At 41.0% G+C, this 19,285-nt stretch overlaps 1 protein-coding gene across 1 annotated transcript in view; it reads right to left on the reverse strand.

Annotated features, from left to right (window-relative positions):
• Positions 1-1,396: 1,396 nt before the first annotated feature.
• Positions 1,397-19,285, reverse strand: part of C7 (complement C7) — a 57,008-nt gene continuing 39,119 nt past the window's right edge. Inside the window, exons 14-18 of the mRNA XM_069555810.1 lie at positions 16,609-16,741; positions 12,391-12,582; positions 8,017-8,107; positions 4,618-4,802; positions 1,397-2,639 (exon numbers count right to left, since the gene is read on the reverse strand). Of these exons, the coding sequence (XP_069411911.1) occupies positions 2,458-2,639; positions 4,618-4,802; positions 8,017-8,107; positions 12,391-12,582; positions 16,609-16,741 (783 nt within the window). The 3' untranslated portion in view covers positions 1,397-2,457. The remainder of the gene's footprint in view (positions 2,640-4,617; positions 4,803-8,016; positions 8,108-12,390; positions 12,583-16,608; positions 16,742-19,285) is intronic.

The following is a 19,285-nucleotide window of genomic DNA, read 5'->3' on the forward strand; positions in this document are numbered from 1 at the left end:
TGTGGAGTGTCGCAAGAAGACACAGTCCAGTGCAATTAGGAGAACTTCCAAAGCAGCTTCTCTGCCCAGGTGACTCACAGGGTCCACTGAAATTGTGAGTGATGGGCAGCAGGATGTGAGTGGGCTCCCATGGAGCTCCCTGCAGCGAGTTAATGCCTGAGCCAATTCCCTCCTCTCCTCTATCCCCCAGTAGGTCCAGACAACTTTCACTTCAGCATTTTCTGCCTTCTCCTCCAAGGCTAGATCCCAGCCAGGTGTCCCTCACCTGGTCTGAGGCAGAGGAAGGGGCAGACGAGGGCATTCTCCCGCTGCCTCTGTTCTCATTGTGTCAGTTTTCATGACATAAACAGTCCTTCCAGCTTTCCTAAAACCTTCTCCTTAGATGGTCAGGAACTCATTTTGGAAATCTCAAAAGATTTTTAATGTTGTATGTTACTTTCTTCCTGCAGCCCTGATGCCATGATGCTAATTCTCTCATAGAGAATTGTGAATGGCTCTGTCCAACTAGAGAAAAAGCCAAGGATAAGGATGTTCAGAAAAAAGAAAAAAAAGGATGAAGTTTAGTATTTCAAGACAGCATCTCTGTCCAATCTCATTCACTGGTCCCTGTTTAGCCACCAATTAGTCACTCATCCAGGATAGAACCTGGAGGATATTATGCTAAATGAAATAAGCCAGACACAAAAAGATAAACACAGCATGATCTCACTTATACAAGGTATCTGAAACAGTCAAACTCATGAAGCAGAGAGTAGAGTGGTGGTTGCCAAGGGCTAGGGACAGGGAAAACGGGGAGGTGACGGTCAAAGGATATCAAGGTTCAGTTATACAAGATAAAGGAGTTCTAAAGATCTCCTATACAACACAGTGTATAGCTAACCATGCTGCAATGTATATTTAAAATTTTCTAAGAGGAAAGATCTTATGTTGTGTTCTTTCTGTTCTTATCATGATAATAATTACAATGAGAGTGGGAGGGAACTTTGGGAGGTGATAGATACGTTTATGGTCTTCATGGTGGTGATGTTTTCACACACGTATGCATGCGTGCATGCTACGTCGCTTCAGTCATGTCTGACTCTTTGGACTGTAGCCCACCAGGCTCCTCTGTCCATGGGATTCTCCAGGCAAGAATACTGGAGTGGGTTGCCATGCCCTCCTCCCAGGGATCTTCCCGACCCAGGGATCGAACCCACATCTCTTATGTCTCCTGCATTGGCAGGTGGGAAGCGCCACCTGGGAAGTGTCTCACAGATGTATACTTATCCCCAAACTCCTGTACAGCTCTTTACATGTCAATCATACCTCAACAAAGCAATTTAAAATGCTTTAAATGTAAAAAAGAGCACATTAGCCATCCTTCATGGCAAGATTCTTTAAAATTAAACATAACAGATTTTTTTAATGTCAAAGAATGGTATCTTTAATGAGTTTTTAAATCATTGTCATTTAAACTAAAGTTTTATTAAAATGTATCAGAAAATACAGATATTATTTGTGTATAAATGCATGCTTAAATCCCACTGAATCCCACTCATTTAACCTCATACAGCTGCTATTTTGTTTTGATGAAAGATGAATAGGGGATAAATAGAGAGCTAATGCTTCAAACGGATCTACCTGTAGAGTCCCCGGAAAAATCTAGGTGTGTATCCGTATTAAAGAACACTCTTCACCCAAATATGCAATCATTCAATAGCTCAAACATAAATGATGCTTCCTACCAAAAAAAAAAAAGAGAGAGAGAGAGAGAGAGAAGAGGAAGGCAAATTACAGGTCTTGAATTTGGCACATACTAAAGAAAAGCTCCAGCGTGAAGCCTGAATTGTATTTGTCCTCAGACAAGAAGGTAGCCATCACAGAACGGATTCCACTTTGATGATGGGTGATTTAACCTTCTGATAAGATTAGGGATCTCCAGGTGTCCTGCCTGGGTCAACAGGGTGAAGCCTGGGATTACCACTTGGGATGGAATAATTGTATGTCTTCCTCCATTCCAGATCCCCTTCCTATTCGGTTTTACTGAGTGAAGACAGCCTCTCTAATCTTTCTGTTTTCCTAATCAATTGTAGAATGTATTCTGGCTTATGAGTGGAGTCAATCATACTTAAAAGAATCATAGAGCATTGAAATTTCTCTAGTCTAACCCTCTAATTTTCAGATTAAAAAAAAAAGAAAAAGGCAAGGTCCAGAGAAGTACAAAACATTTGCAAAGGTTCATCAATATCCTTCAGACTGACATTTTTTAGAAAGAGGAGAGAAAAAAGATCTGAATTCGGGTCTGGGAGGACAAAGGGCTGTGGGATTATGCAGGGGTACAAGTTGGGGGAAGGGGACACGGAGGGGAAGGAGAAAGAATGGGCCTGCGTGCTTGAAAGCCTACAGGGCTGGCTGTGCAGAGCTTTAGTTCAGCCACAGCGCCTGAGGGACGGCGAGCGGGCCCTCAGGCGCCGGCACCTACGCGGCCTCGGCGGCGCAGGGCCGGATGCCGGTGACGGAGATGCTCAGTCCTCTGCATCTCAGGACGCCGGCCTCGCACTCCGTCATCGTCTGCTCCCTGCCGTTCACCTCTACGCAGACGCTAAATCCTGCTTCCTCGCACTCCGAGGCGGCTCTGCAGACACATTCGCTGCCCTCGGCTGGAAAAAGAAGCGAGACAGGCCTAATGGCACCGGGTGGAGGTGGGGGAGGCCAGGCGCATCCTATCCAAAGTTATGCAAGTGGTGACTGGAGAGCTACCGGTGTTCCTGTCACCCACTAACTGCCCTGCCCCGACTGTGGGCTAAATAATACAGACGGTAAATAATCTGCCTGTTACTCAGGAGACCCGGGTTCAATCCCTGGGCCAGGAAGATCCCCTGGAGCAGGGAGTGGCAACCTGCGCCAGTAAAGGGAGGCTTTTTGCTCCAGAGTAAGCAGGTTCTGAGGCTGGTGCCCGGCTTCCTGTCAACTGGACGCCCATGGGGCGGTTCACTTCTTCAGATGCTGCCCAGGGGGGCCCCAAACATGATGTGACCCCTCAACGCCCAGACCGAAGGCGGAGACCTCAGCAAAGAGCCGGGCAGCAAGCCTTAGAGGGAGACAAAGAAAAGGAGAATTAACTTGCTTTGAGAGAGAGGAAGTGAAACCCAAAAGGCCTCATACCGCGTAAAGACCAAACAGAAACGAGTGGGAAGGAAAGCTGTGAGGGCGCTGAAGGGGTGATGCTGGAACAGGCATCCCCCGAAGGAGGGTAACCAGGTCAGCCAGCAGACTGTGATGACTGCCAAACCGAATGTGTCGCAGACATGGCCATAGAGTTGTGTGTGTCGCCTTTTCCGCTGCAAATGGGACAGGGGTGAGGGGAAAGATGCCCAGGGGGTACCAGCCAGGAGCAGGAGGCCCTGAGGAGCTGGTAGACCTTACAGATCCAGAAAGCACTATCAGGCTCCCAGATTTATAGATGGGAAAACTGAGGACCATGGCCTGGCTTGGGCAACTCAGCTCTTCCCCCTTAGAGGTGGGGCCCCTGGTGGTAGTGCTGTTAAGTGCTGCCAGGACACCAGGACAGGAGACCAGCAAGTAGTATCTCCTTTTCCATCACATCCTTCTGATTGCTTCTAGGAGAAAGTGTCAGCCTGGCACTGGTGCTTCCAACATGCCCCTTTGTTGTTGCTAAGTCAATAGGTCGTGTCTTGACTCTTTGCAACCCCATGGACCATAGCCCACCAGGCTCCTCTGTCCATGGGATTCTCCAGGCAAGAATACTGGAGTGGGTTGCCATGCCCTCTTCCAGGGGATCTCCCCAACCCAGGGATCAAACCCTTGTCTCCTGCTTGGCAGGCAGATTCTTTACCACTGAGCCACCTGGGAAGACATTTTTATGGTTACTTAATATTTATGGTAAGGGATATTTCCTATTAAAGATGTGCTATAAAGTTTCCTCTTTTAAAAATTGTTATTTTTATGTGAGGCTGTTTCTTTTTTAATGAATATATAATATGGATACTACAAGGACAGAGCAAAAATCATGAAGGTGAAATGTGATATTTTGGAGGACATTCAGGCCATCAGGTCTTCCCTGGTGGCTCAGACAGTAACAAATCTGCCTGCAATGCAGTCAACCTGGGTTCGATCCCTGGGTAAGGAAGATCCCCTGGAGAAGGAAATGGCAACCCACTCCAGCATTCTTGCTTGGAGAATTCCATGGACAGAGGAACCTGGCAGGCTACCATCCACAGGGTCTCAAACAGTCAGACACGACTGAGTGACCCAACAAGTTCAGACCACCATGGAGGGTTCTGCATCCACCACTTCCCCTCCCCAGGGAAGGCAGCGGGGGAGGATAGTGGCGATAGCAGAAGACTGGGGTTTGGTCCCTGGGTCGGGAAGATCCCCTGGAGAAGGGAATGGCTACCTGCTCCAGTTTGGAGGATCAGGCAAGGGAGGCATTTCGCTCCAGAGTAAGCAGGTTCTGAGCCTCATGGCAGGCTTCACACTCAGACCAGTCTGAGTCTTTGACATACTTAGGGATGTGCTGTCATCCATTGCTAAACATCCATAGCAAACTACATTTTTGAAAACTTCACTCCTACTACTGAAGTATTTTTATCATCACAAATATGAAATGTCCCTTACCATCACATTTTTCCCATAGTGGACACACACCACAAGCTTTTTCAGCTGAGGCAGGCAGAATGCAGCTCTCCCTACCAGCCACAGTGTAATTTCTACCCTGGCACTGGAGAACGTGCATCTTGCAAACGGTCAGAGGCAGTATTCTTTTGCTTCTCTCATCTCGAGCACATACATGCAAGGAGGACCTGAAACAAAATTTTTAAGTTACTTCCTTTACAAAATTTTCTTTCCTCAAAGCTGAAAATGAAAAGTGAAAGGTGAGGCTCTGGGCTCAGTGCCTCAGATGGTGTCTCCCACAGCCAAATGAGGGGACAGAAATTCAAATCCCCCACATTTCTAAGGCCCAATCCCCTCCAGTCTTCAAAATGAACATATTTTGCTTTTTATTTGCTCACAAGTTTTATAATCTTAGGTATCTGGTGCCGATCTAGTTTCATTTAGAACAGATCAGATACAGCAAATTAAAACAGAAGGCAATGGTCTGTTAGCAACAGGTAGATTGATGACAAAGGAAGAGACAGAAAATTAGCAAAGATCACTGGAGGAGGGCATGGCAACCCACTCCAGTATTCTTGCCTGGAGAATTCCATAGACAGAGGAACCTGGCGGGCTGCAGTCCACAGGGTTGCAAAGAGTCAGACACGACTGAAGCGACAGCACACACACACTCGCTCAGAGGGACCAAAGTCAAATGCGATCATGTGATTGGGGCAGGAGGAGAAGGGGACGACAGAGGATGAGATGGCTGGATGGCATCACCTACTCAATGGACATGGGTTTGGGTAGACTCCGGGAGTTGGTGATGGATAGGGAGGCCTGGTGTGCTGTGGCTCATGGGGTCGCAAAGGGTCGGATACAACTGACTGACTGAACTGAACTGACACCTATGGCTGATTCATGTTGAGGTTTGACAGAAGACAACTAAATTCTGTAAAGCAATTATCCTTCAGTTAAAAAATAAATAAATTTTGAAAAAGTGGGACTACTAACTGCAGAAGAAAGCAGCTCTTCCCGGCCCAGCAGTCCTGAGAGTTCACATCCACATGATGGCATTATCCGCAGCCAGTGACTAAATTCTCAAGGGAAGATGAACTCTATTTTTCAATGCTATTTTTAGAGTATCTATGTTTACAAAATAGTTTAGAAATATTTCCGTGAAATGTGTTACTTTTTTTCCTTATGCATGGGTGCTAAAAAAGTGCCAGTATTTGAAATGTCACAAATAAAAACAACTACTTATCTGAATACTGATGGGTAAGGATGCCATTACTGTAGTGAAACCTTAGACAACAAAAGGCAATTTTGAATAACAGACAGAATCTATATTTACTTACATATATTTAGCTCTAATGTTTTCTTCTCTAACCAAGAGCTAAATTTGTTTGGACAAAGAAATACAGAAATACATAACAGAAACAAATCCTTGTATCTTTTTTTTAATCTGTTTATTTAAACTTTAAATAGAACTACTTAGAACAGCTTAAATGGCAAAGCCTTACAAGCCACCTCCCTTGTTATCAGTGCACATTCAGTCGCTCAGTTGTGTCTGACTCTGTAACCCCATGGACTGCGGCTCCATGGAGGAGCCCAGAGGACAGGCTCATCTGTCCATGGAATTTTCCAGGCAAGAATACTTGAGCAGATTCCCATTTCCTACTGCAGGGGATCTTCCCCACCCAGGGATCAAACCCATGTCTCTTGCATCTCCTGCATTGGCAGGTGGATTCTTTACCACTTGGGCCATCTGGGAAGCCCATATCAGACATTTAAACTCTTCCCAAGTGTATGAACAACAGGCTGCAGATAAGCTCAATGAAGCAAAGAAATTGAAAGGAAGATGAAGGTGAATCAAGGTAAACAATGATTAACAGAATAACCGCACAGTCAGAAGATTCTGGGCTGAACTTTTTTGTGTGTTTGTTTCCTTTTTCTCCTTTTTCTTTCTTTTTTTTTTTAAGATTTCCATTTATGTTATTCAGCTATATATTCTCCTTCACACAAAAAGTTACTTCTTATAGGATACCCCTTAGTCATCACTACCCAATGTAGGTATTCAAGGAGTTGGATATATGTTTTGATGACCATACTAACTGAAAGCCAAGTAATTGGCCAATAAATTTGTGTTTTGATTGTTAACCTTAGAGGTGGTCAGTAAGCCCTAGGGACTGGATGTTTCCTATTTGCCTCTCCAGATTCACCCTCCTCTCTTCTTCACCCTGCCTGGGAAGCTGAAGCGTATGGACCACAACAATAGGCTTCCTTGTCCTCTAGCTTCAGGCATGTTTGATCATTGTGGGGTTCTGGCAGAAGAGGAGGGAGGAAAGAGAGTACAGTTGGGGTATTTATTCCCCTGGCTCACTCCTAGGCGCCTCTGAAGCCCCTAAAATGAGAGACTCAACTCCTCCTTAACTAACCCTCTGTCAACAGATTTTCATAAAAGCTCCTCTCTCACAACTTCTGACTTAGGCATGGAAAAAAATGTAAACCAGTTCAGTTCAGCTTCTACCAGTTCAGGAATACTGCCCTGTTATGTGCAGTTTTCTTTGCTCGACCCACATTTCTGTAAATAGTCCCACCAATAAATCTCCTCTGGTCCTAATTTAATCATGCCATCTGTATTCAACATGTAGTAATTACTTCAGCTATATTTCTGCAAAAGAGTGATTTCAAGTGGGATGCTGTTCTTGGAATGCAAATCCAGAAACATATTTCAAGAATTAGAAAAGCAGCTGCTTTTTCCTCTATTGGTATTGCTTTAAGAGTTTATGTCTCTGGGGCTTCCCTGGTAGCTCAGTGTAAAGAATCAGCCTGCCAATGCAAGAGAGACAGGTTCAATCTTCAATCCAGGAAGATCCCACATGCTGCGCATAACTAAGCCCGTGCACCACAACTACTGAGCTTGTGCTCTAGAGCCTGTGAGCCGAAACTACTGAGCCTGCATGCCCTAAAAGTCATGCTCTGCAACAAGAGAAGCCATGGCAAAGAGAAACATGTACACCGCAACTAGAGAGTAGCCTTCGCTTGCAGCAATGAAGACCCAGCACAGCCAAAAATAAATAAATTAAATGATTTTTTTTTAAGTTTATGTCTCAAGGGAATTTCAGCCCTAATCTCCTCAAGCTCTAAATCCTTGTGTTTTGTCATTTTGTCCCATTTTATACAGAAAACAAGCAGCCTCAAGCAATCCTTCAGCCTTTCTCACCAGCCAGACTAGAACGCTGCCTGACACCACCAATGGTCAGCCCTGGTGATCCAGGCAAAAACAGGCAGCAAATGGACTGGCCTGAAATGCAAAGGGCCTTGGTGCTTGGTCAGCAACACCTTTGACCCAACAGAGACTAGCATCTAAGAAATCATTCAATCTATTTTGAAGAAAATAGAGAAGAAAACAGAGCTTACCCACATTCATAGGGCATTTTACAAACACATCTCGAATTCTGCAGTTTCTCCCAGGGCTGACATTTAGGCACTTTCGGTGTCAAAGGTGCTTCTAAAAGAGAAGAACAATGGAGATGTGACCATTAGGAGAAGAGCGTGTTTTTAGTAAACAAGGAATGTTTCAATTGTTGAACCAGGCAATAAATTCTTATAATCAATAAATTAATAAAGCTTTAAAGCATTTTATAAGAAGTACAGTGTCACAGACCCAACAAATAACGTCTTTGGTCATAATAGCCACCATTTCTTGAGCATTGACTCTTGATCCTGCCCTTTTTATGTGATATTTAATTCTTAATAAATAGCCATTTAAGAGATGAGGAAACTAAGAGTCAGAAAAGTCAAGAAATTCATGCTAGTTAACAAATTGGCCAAGCCAGGATTTAAGTCCATGTTTGTCTGAATTGAAGTCCCATGGTGTAGGCTCCCTTTCTTCAAATAGGTGGAGTTTAAAATATCATAAGAGAGTAGCACTGAAACGTAAACATTACACATGTAAAAGAGATAGCTAGTGGGAATTTGACGATTGATGCAGGGAGCTCAACCGGGTGCTCTGCAACAACCCAGAGGTATGGGATAGTGTGGGGAGTGGGAGGGAGGTTCAGGGGGAGGGGACACGTACATACTTACGGCTGATACACATTTTTGTATGGCAGAAACCAACATATTGTAGAGCAATTATCCTCCAATTAAAAATTTTAAAAAAGAAGTTGGGGTTTAAAAACCATGGGTTATTTGGGAACGTTTTGCCTGCTGTGCCTATCACGAGACAGAAAGCATACCCCTGACCTATACAAGAACTCTCAGTATCTCAAGGATGACTATAATAATCTCTTACATGTAAATGTCCAAGTGGTCTCCCCTCAACAGTGAGTAAATGTGTGGAGGTGTTTACATTGGTAAAATCCTTTCCTTCATGTTTTCTACAAACTGATAGAAAGCCAATTATCATTCCAGTTTTGTCAGGGAAACACCTTGGTCCGACTTGCAAGAGCTTCATTTGCCATGGCCGCAGCTAGGCCTGACTGCAAGGCAGGCAGTGTTCATTTTGCCATTTCCACTTGCCTTGCCATTTCTGCTTCCAGCAGCTTCATTACAATGGAATTCTGTGGCATATACTTTTTCATCATCAAACTAGTTACCTGTTAGATACACCTATAAAGGTCATGTGTCTGAAGGTCATGTTTTTATGGATGTACAAACTGTAGAACGCTTCCTTACTTTTGGAAAACTTAAGAGCTTTAGACATGACAGGAAAGTCTCATGAACAAGGAAGGCATAAACTTGTAAAAATGGTACCAAGGTGAAGTATGTCTGTCGTGTCCAGCATTGCCTGTAGCAAGTATTTATTCTTTAAGCATTTTTCTTTAAGATGGTATTATCTTAAATGCGATGTAGTATCCTGAATTGGATCCTAGACCATGAAAACGACATCCGTGGAAAAACGTGATGAATGAAGAGTCTGTCGTTTAGTTGACAGTGTTGTACTAATTAATATTAATGCCTTGGTTTTGACCAACTAGATTGTGTCAAGATATGTGAGGTGTTAATAGTACGGGAAGATGGGTAACTTTTCTGCAACTTTGCTGAAATCATAAATGATTCCAAAATAAAATACTTTAATGGTGTTATTTAGATCAATGCTTCTCAACCAGGGACAGTTTTGCTCCCCAGGGGACATTGGGCAACGTCAAAGGACATTTTCAATTGTCACCCCGTGAGACAGCAGAGACCAGGGATTCTGCCAAACATGTTACAGTACATAGGACAGTCTCTCACAGCAAAGAATTATCAGGTTCCAAAATTCCAATAGTGTGGGGGTTGAGAAAGTCTGATCTAAATGTACCCAAGGTGAAGTTCAATGATTAAGCTGTGTAAATGAATTCTGCATTATTATTAGCAGTTTTTTGCTAATCATTCTGAAGGATGAAATGTTAGATTTTACATATTTTCTAAAAGTTCTCGTAATTGCTTTGTAAAAAAATTGCTTGTGGAATTACCTAGACAAGAGACTTGCATGTGAAAAGAACATGGCTTTGTCATCTTCATAACTTAATTAACCAAGTAAACCCACTCTTAGGGCCCACCTACAGAATGTACCTTCACTATTTTAAAATCAAATATCTTCACATCAAGTCTAAATACTGCTGGGGGTGGAGATAAATGAGAGACAAATGTTTAATGGGTAGAGTTTCAGTTTGGGAAGATGGAATGTTGGATGACAGTGATGGTTGAACAATAATGGGAATGTATTTAATGCTACTGAATTGCACATTTTTTAATGGTTCAAATGATAAATGTTGTGTGTATTTTACTACAATTAAAAAAGCAAAAGACTACCTAAACAGCAGGTATTTTAAAACTCTGGAGGCTAACAAACCTGGCTTTTTTTTTTGTTTGTTATAGGCTTATTTTAAGGGCAGTTATTATTGTTATCCACATCTTTCAAACAATACAGAGGTTTGGAAAACATCCTTAATTAGAGCCTTAATAGAATTTGCTGAGGGGAGAAAATTCATACCAAATTGTGCTATAAAGTGACTGTCACTATATGTTTTATATTTTTAGGATACCAAGAAAACAAAGAATTTCTAAAAGCTGATTTCTGGCTTCCTCCTGACTTTTTAAAAATGTACTTTTATGAAATACAGAGTTGAGATCACAATTTATATAAAATTTTGCCTATTTCATTTTTGGGTTTATAAAATATAAAGTGACAAACTTCAAAGTGAAAGTTGCTCAGTCATGTCCGACTCTTTGCAACCCCATGGACTGTAGCCCACCAGGCTCTTCTGCCCATGGGATTCTCCAAGCAAGAAGACTGGAGTGAGTTGTCATTCCCTTCTCCAGGGGATTTTCCTGATCCAGGGACTGAACAGAGACTCCTGCATTGCCAGGCGGATTCTTTATCATCTGAGTCACCAGGGAATATTATTATTACTTATGGAATTAACTATTTCATCTTTGCCATAGAAGACACACTTCAACATCAAATTAAAAATCATATACTCATGTATGGCAAAAACCAATACAACATTGTAAAGCGATTATCCTCCAGTTAAAAATATGTTTAAATCATATACTCGAGAAATAAGAATATCATATAAAATAGAATGCAAGTATGACTTCTTCCTTTTTTTCAACTGTTGCAAGCATAATATTTTCCATTTATTAAAGGGAAAGTCACTCAGTCACGTCCAACTCTTTGCAACCCCAGGGACTATACAGTCCAAGGAATTCTCCAGGCCAGAATACTGGAGTGGGTAGCCGTTTCCTTCTCCAGGGGATTTTCCCAACCCAGAGATCAAATCCAGGTCACCCACATTGCAAGCAGATTCTTTACCAGCTGAGCTACCAGGGAAGTCCATTTATTAAAAAATGTAAACTAAAAAGAGAGAGTTTATTTTGAAAACAAATCTTAATCTCTGAACAGAAATAGTTTGGACCATTTTATACAAGTGGACTTATTCACAGAACAGAAATGGAATCACAGGTGTAGAAAACAAGCTTATGGTTACCAGAAGGGAAGAGGGGAAGAGTTAAATTGGGAGGTTGGGATGGACATATACACATTATGATATATAAAATAGGTACTAGTAAGGACTCACTGTATAGTACAGAAACTGTACTTAATACTCTATAAAGGCCTACATGGGCAAAGACTCTAAAAAAGAGTGGATACATGTATGTGTATAACTGATTCACTTTGTTGTGTACCTAAAACTAACATAACATTGTAAATCAACATTCTCCAATAAAAATTAAAAACATTTTAAAAGGCCATTTAAATTTGCCATGTGTTCAAAATACTGGCTATTTGGATTTCTACTATTAAGAATAATTTCACAAACCACAATACTTTTCCTTTCATAACTTCTGTTTTGTAGGCTTAAATGTAAATGCTTTTAAATATTCAATTTCAATAACACTAATAAACTAATAAATACTAATAAACCCAAAAATGAAATAGGCAGAATTTTATATAAATTGTGATCTCAACTCTGTATTTCATAAAAGTACATTTTTAAAAAGTCAGGAGGAAGCCAGAAATCAGCTTTTAGAAATTCTTTGTTTTCTTGGTGTCCTAAAAATATAAAGCTAATCTTGGATATGAAGGATTTAAGTTAAAATTTGAGAATCACCTATTCTTGCCTTTCCTTGAATTCTGTGAGTCTATATGTTATGTGCAAAAAAGTCTAGTTACCCAGTCTAGACCTCCTTCTCATAGTGGGGTCTGGATGGAGGGAGTGATTCCATTACAGCAGTTCGGAACGGCCACAGGGACTCTCACTCCCTGAGTCCGTGTGTCCTTGGACAGACCCAGGAGCCACTCACCTTTCTGCACACACTGGACATTCTTTACCTCAGGGCTCCACTTAAGGCTGGAACTACAGAGAAATGTCGAGGGACCTTCTAAGGATCTGCTGCCTGAACAGGAAATGGTCACCTTCTCGCCAATGGTGTAGAAAGGTTTGTGGGGATGACTCTGTATGCCATCCATCAGTGCAGGCAGAATGCAGGCAATTTCTAAAGAGAAAAGAGAGCAGAATACAAGGTTCCTTGCTTTCCTAGACCATTTTTTTTTAAATGACAGCCCTGAATGGTGCTGATACACTTGCTCTGCTTTTTCAAATTAGAGGACAAGGTAGAAAAGGTGAGTTCACTCTTAGGAGGCCCTGAAAGACATGTCCCACCACGCCTGTCATGTAGTGATGCGAACGACTGAAAACCAAAACAGTTCCCACCCTCTTACCCCTGCCCTCAAAGTTATATGACAACTTGAAATGAATAAGCATTATCAGGTCCCCGAATCCAGCCTGCTGTCAAAACCAGACTTTTCACAGCTGCCACTTCTCTCTCTCATCTGGTGAAGTCTCACCAAAATTTTCCCAAGAGCTGTATTTATTTGCATATCATTGCATATATCCAATTAGATATTTTGCTATCCGAAATTTTTAAAGAACCACCTTTAACCTTGCAACCATAAAAGTGTTAAATCTTTCTTGGTTTCCCAGTCTATCTTTCCTTATTCCATTGCAGTTATTAGTTCATATCTTCTACTTAAAAAAAAAAGGAAAAAAATGAAAAACATGCATAATGGTAGAAAGCAAGCCAGAATTCATGACTTCAAAAAAATCTTTCTAGTGGGATTTTGGACAATATCCTACAAAGTCCTGCTCTATTTCTGCACCATTTTTATCAGAAAATCCATTCATTCATTCAAAATCAGCATTTATTGAGGGCCTACATTTGGCCAAGTATGTTGAATGCTGCTACAGACACAAAATATTGGTCACATACTCTGCTTTCAAATAACTAATAATCTAGCATCAGAACTGTTTATTTCTGGCCATGATATATTTGCCAGTTTCACATTAATGCTCCCACTAGGACATATAGGAAGGCTGTAAAAGTTACAAGAAAAACTATTTCTGAGAGCATCAGAGAACAATCAGAGCAGTGGAAATCCCAAGGTATAAGACTCTAGAAAAAGGAAAGTCTAAAGCAGTGATTACAACATTTGATAATGCTTCTGTCCTTGAGGCTATTTGTAAATTTGAAAAAAGAAAATTTCTTCTAATGTGCTGAAGGGCTGCTAAACTGAGAAAGCTGCAGCTCAGAAGCTGAATAGCTACAGAGAGTTTTTAGCAGTCTCACAGGGCTAGGAGTTCAAAAATTAAAGTCCAGCCCTGTTACAAAAGAGGAGCCTCAGTAGAAATCCAATACTTTCCCTTATGATCCCTTAATGGTTATAACCTAGGATAAAGGTAAACGATATAAATCAGCCTTGTTCTTGCCAGAAACAAACCTAATTTTTTTCTAGAAAAGAATAACATCATGCAAAGTCTCAAATTATTTATTTTTTTATAAATAAAGTCTGGCATTCAATCAAAACTAATCTAATATTCAAAAATACAATAGAAACAGATCTACAGCAGATCCAGATGATGGGGCTAACAGACACGAACCATGAAATCACTATGATTAGTATGTTGGAAAAAATTAAATTAGAAGAGGGAGAGTTTCAACAGAGAATTAGAAAGCATAGAAAAGTGGACAAATGGTTTATCTGGAATTAGAAAATGAAATTAAGAATTCAGTAGAGTTCTTGAAAGCAGATTATAACAAGAATACCAAGAATTAATAAACTAGAATATAGATCAACAGAACATACTTAGAATGAAACAGAAAGAGAAAAATTGATGTAAAGCAAAGAAATACAGGGCATTCCCTCATGGTCCAGTGGTTGAGACTCAGCGCTTTCATTGCCATGGGCCTGGATTTGATCCCTGGTCAGGGAACTAAGGGGCTTCGGCTTCCCTGGTGTTTCAGATGGTAAAGAATCTGCCTGCAATGCGGGAGATCCAGGTTTGATCCATGGGTCAGGAAGATCCCCTGGAGAAGGGAATGGCAACCCACTCCAATATTCTTGCCTGGAAAATCCCATGGACAGAGGAGCCTGGCGGGCTACAGTCCGTGGGGTCGCAAAGAGTCGGACACAACTGAGTGACTAACATTTTCACTTTCAAGTAACTAAGATCCAAAATAAGCAAAAAAAGAAAGAAATGTAGCACACACACACACACACATATATATACACGTATGTATATGTATATACATTGTAAAAAATGTCTCATCTATGTCTCATGAGCAGAGATGGGCAAGAATTAAACAGCAATATTTAAGGAAAAAGGTGAATAGTTTTCTAAAATTGACAAAAAACATTAAAGGATAGGTTAAAAACTGCTTTGAAGATCAACCAGGACAAAGAAAATCACACTTAGGCACATCAGAGTAGAGTTGCTTCTAAAAAAAAAAAAAATTCTTAGAAACATCTAGACCAAAATAGTATATGATTTCCAAAGGAGAAATAATAAACCTAAAAGTTGACTTCTCACTAGAAAATAGTGAAGTCAGAAGGCAATGTAAAAAAATCTTTAAAGGGTTTAAAGACAATAATTCCTTACCCAGTAGAAATATCCTTCAAAAGTAAAGTTAAAACAAGAATGTTTCAGATGAACAAAGAGTGGGACAATTCCTCACCAGTAGATACACAATAAAGAAAAAGAAGTTCTTAAAGCAAAGTAATCTTTTCAAAGAATCGACTTTTAGCTTTAATACTCCTAGCTAGGGGATATTTATTAATACATTCTATTCAGTAGTATTGATATCCTATTTCTTCTGAAAGACTCAAGGGTGGAGAGACAGAGAGACAGAGACAAAGAAAACAGGAGAATTTCCAAGTCATTAAGACTAACAAACTGCCAGAAAAAAATGCCCAAAAGATTAGACAGCCATTTCATCATAAAAAAAGTATCCAAATGGCAATAAATACATGAAAACAGGCTTAACAACATTAGTAATCAGAAGAAATACAAATTTTAAAACACAAATTAAAAAACAAGATACTGCTACACATTCACCACTATAGCTAAAAAAAATTTTTTAAGATAGATGTTATCAAGTGTAGGTGAGGATACAGAGCAATCTTGACTTCTTGGATTCTGTCCAATATGTAAATTGGTACAACCACTTAGAAAACTGGTGTGGTGGCTTAGTCCCTAAGTAATGTCTAACTCTTGCAACCCCATGGACTGTAGTCCGCCAGGATCCTGTATCCACGGGATTTCCCAGGCAAGAATACTGGAGTGGGTTGCCGTTTCCCTCTCCAGGGGATCTTTCTGACCCAGGGATTGAATTCACATTGCCTGCATTGCAAGCAGTCTCCTGCCCTGCAAGTGGATTCTTCACCAAAACTGATAGCATACCAAATCTAAATGTGCATGCGCCTGACAGCTCAGATATTTCACTAATAGGTATGTACCCAAGAGAGTAAAATGCATGTGCGTGCGCTCAGACTTTCCTCACACAGCACAGAAGAATCAATACAGGAAAAATACATCACAGTAGTGCTGTCTATCCATCTGCTGCAGAATCTTATGTTGTAGTACAGCTGAGATGGAAACCCGGGAACAGTGTTAGGGGGATATGACATCCAGAAGCAGTTACTCAGATGCTACATCTAAACAGACTAGGATCCAAAGCATCTGAGGAAGTAGACTGTAGTACATCCCTGCTAACTGAACTCTGAAGAATGTCTTGACTAGAACTGAGAACTGGCTAGAACTGAGCTCCCTGACCTACTCTGATTTACCCCCAGAAACTTTAAAATTGCAATTAGGATTTCCCTGGTGGTCCAGTAGTTAAAATTCCAGGAGTCACATGCTGCCAATGCAAGGGATACTGGATTAGATCCCACATGCCATGTGGAACAGCCAAAAAAAGAGTTAAAAAAAAAAGGGAATTTAAAAAAAAAAAGGGAATAAAAATGTAGTAAAATGTGCCTCATCTAACAAGACCACTAGCAACTACAGAAAGCTGAGGATTTTTTCAAGGTACTCCTGAAACTTGATTGGGATCATATGAGCCTTTCAGGAAAAAAAAAAAGAGAGAGACAGAGATCAAGACAGGAGCATATGATAAGTAGCTATTTATTCTGATTTATTCCCTTCCACTCCTCTTAAATGAAATACCACAACCAAGGCCACTCACTCTGACAATGCATTTTCCCAACAAGCCATTGCAAATCTTCTCCACATCTGGCAACAGGGTCTCCAACCAGAGAGTATCCTTCATTGCAAGTATACATTATGTTTTTCCCAACAGGAAATATGGCACCTTCATCCTAAATAGAAACAAAAGAGGGAGAGAGAAAGAATACATCTCTTTTGCATTAATAAATTGTTTCTTTAGGTGTATTCAGCCTATAAACCATGACTTCTGTAATCATTAGGCAACCTATATTCAAATAGCTCACTTTGAAAACTGGCCATAAAATCATTTTTTCCTGTACAGTCCTAATTAACAACACTGATACCATCATCATTAAGCCATGCCCGTGGGGCCACTGAAGACGGGCGGGTCATGGTGGAAAGGTCTGCAGAATGTGGACCACTGGAGAAGGGAATGGCAAACCACTTCAATATTCTTGCCTTGAGAACCCCATGAACAGTATGAAAAGGCAAAATGATAGGATACTGAAAGAGGAAATCCCCAGGTCGGTAGGTGCCCAATATGCTACTGGAGATCAGTGGAGAAATAACTATAGAAAGAATGAAGGGATGGAGCCAAAGCAAAAACAATAACCAGTTGTGGATGTGACTGGTGATAGAAGCAAGGTCCAATGCTGTAAAGAGCAATATTGCATAGGAACCTGGAATGTCAGCTCCATGAATCAAGGCAAATTGGAAGTGGTCAAACAGGAGATGGTAAGAGTGAACGTCGACATTCTAGGAATCAGCAAACTAAAATGGACTGGAATGGGTGAATTTAACTCAGATGACCATTTTATCTACTACTGCAGGCAGGAATCCCTTAGAAGAAATGGAGTAGCCATCATGGTCAACAAAAGAGTCTGAAATGCAGTACTTTGATGCAATCTCAAAAACGACAGAATGATCTGTTTGTTTCCAAAAAAACCATTCAATATCACAGTAATCCAAGTCTATGTCCCAACCAGTAACGCTGAAGAAGCTGAAGTTGAACGGTTCTATGAAGACCTACAAGACCTTTTAGAACTAACACCCCAAAAAAATGTCCTTTTCATTATAGGAGACTGGAATGCAAAAGTAGGAAGTCAGGAAACACCTGGAGTAACAGGCACATTTGGCCTTGGAGTACAGGATGAAGCAAGGCAAAGACTAATAGAGTTTTGCCAAGAAAATGCACTGGTCATAGTAAACACCCTCTTCCAACAACACAAGAGAAGATTCTACACATGGACATCACCAGATGGTCAACACCGAAATCAGATTGATTATATTCTTTGCAGCCAAATATGGAGAAGCTTTATACAGTCAATAAAAACAAGACCAGGAGCTGATGTGGCTCAGATCATGAACTCTTTATTGCCAAATTCAGACTAAAATTGAAGAAAGTGGGGAAAACCACTAGACCATTCAGGTATGACCTAAATCAAATCCCTTATGATTATACAGTGAAAGTGAGAAATAGATTTAAGGGATTAGATCTGATAGATAGAGTACCTGATGAACTATGGACTGAGGTTCGTGACATTGTACCAGAGACAGGGATCAAGACCGTCCCCATGGAAAAGAAATGCAAAAAAGCAAAATGGCTGTCTGGGGAGGCCTTACAAATAGCTTTGAAAAGAAGAGAAGTGAAAAGCAAAGGAGAAAAGGAAAGATATAAGCATCTGAATGCAGAGTTCCAAAGAATAGCAAGAAGAGATAAGAAAGCCCTCCTCAACGATCAATGTAAAGAAATAGAGGAAAACAACAGAATGGGAAAGACTAGAGATCTCTTCAAGAAAATTCAAGATACCATCATCTCTAATTTCATGCAAACATTTCATGCAAAGATGGGCTCGATTGAGGACAGAAATGGTATGGACCTAACAGAAGCAGAAGATATTAAGAAGAGGTGGCAAGAATACACAGAAGAACTGTACAAAAAAGATCTTCAAGACCAAGATAATCACGATGGTGTGATCACTCACCTAGGACCAGACATCCTGGAATGTGAAGTCAAGTGGGCCTTAAGAAACATCACTACGAACAAAGCTAGTGGAGGTGATGGAATTCCAGTTGAGCTATTTCAAATCCTGAAAGATGATGCTGTGAAAGTGCTGCACTCAATATGCCAGCAAACTTGGAAAACTCAGCAGTGGCCACAGGACTGGAAAAGGTCAGTTTTCATTCCCATCCCAAAGAAAGGCAATGCCAAAGAATGCTCAAACTACTGCACAATTGCACTCATTTCACACGCTAGTAAAGTAATGCTCAAAATTCTCCAAGCCAGGCTTCAGCATTACGTGAACTGTGAACTTCCTGATGTTCAAGCTGGTTTTAGAAAAGGCAGAGGAAGCAGAGATCAAATTGTCAACATCCACTGGATCATCGAAAAAGCAAGAGAGTTCCAGAAAAACATCTATTTCTGCTTTATTGACTATGCCAAAGCCTTTGACTGTGTGGATCACGAGAAACTGTGGAAAATTCTGAAAGAGATGATAATACCTGACCACCTGACCTGCCTCTTGAGAAACCTATATGCAGGTCAGGAAGCAACAGTTAGAACTGGACATGGAACAACAGACTGGTTCCAAATAGGAAAAGAAGTACATCAAGGCTGTATATTGTCATCCTGCTTATTTAACTTATATGCAGAGGACATCATGAGAAATGCTGGACTGGAAGAAACACAAGCTGGA

Source organism: Ovis canadensis, chromosome 16 (assembly GCF_042477335.2).
Source record: "Ovis canadensis isolate MfBH-ARS-UI-01 breed Bighorn chromosome 16, ARS-UI_OviCan_v2, whole genome shotgun sequence".
NCBI classification, from domain to species: Eukaryota; Metazoa; Chordata; class Mammalia; order Artiodactyla; family Bovidae; genus Ovis; species Ovis canadensis.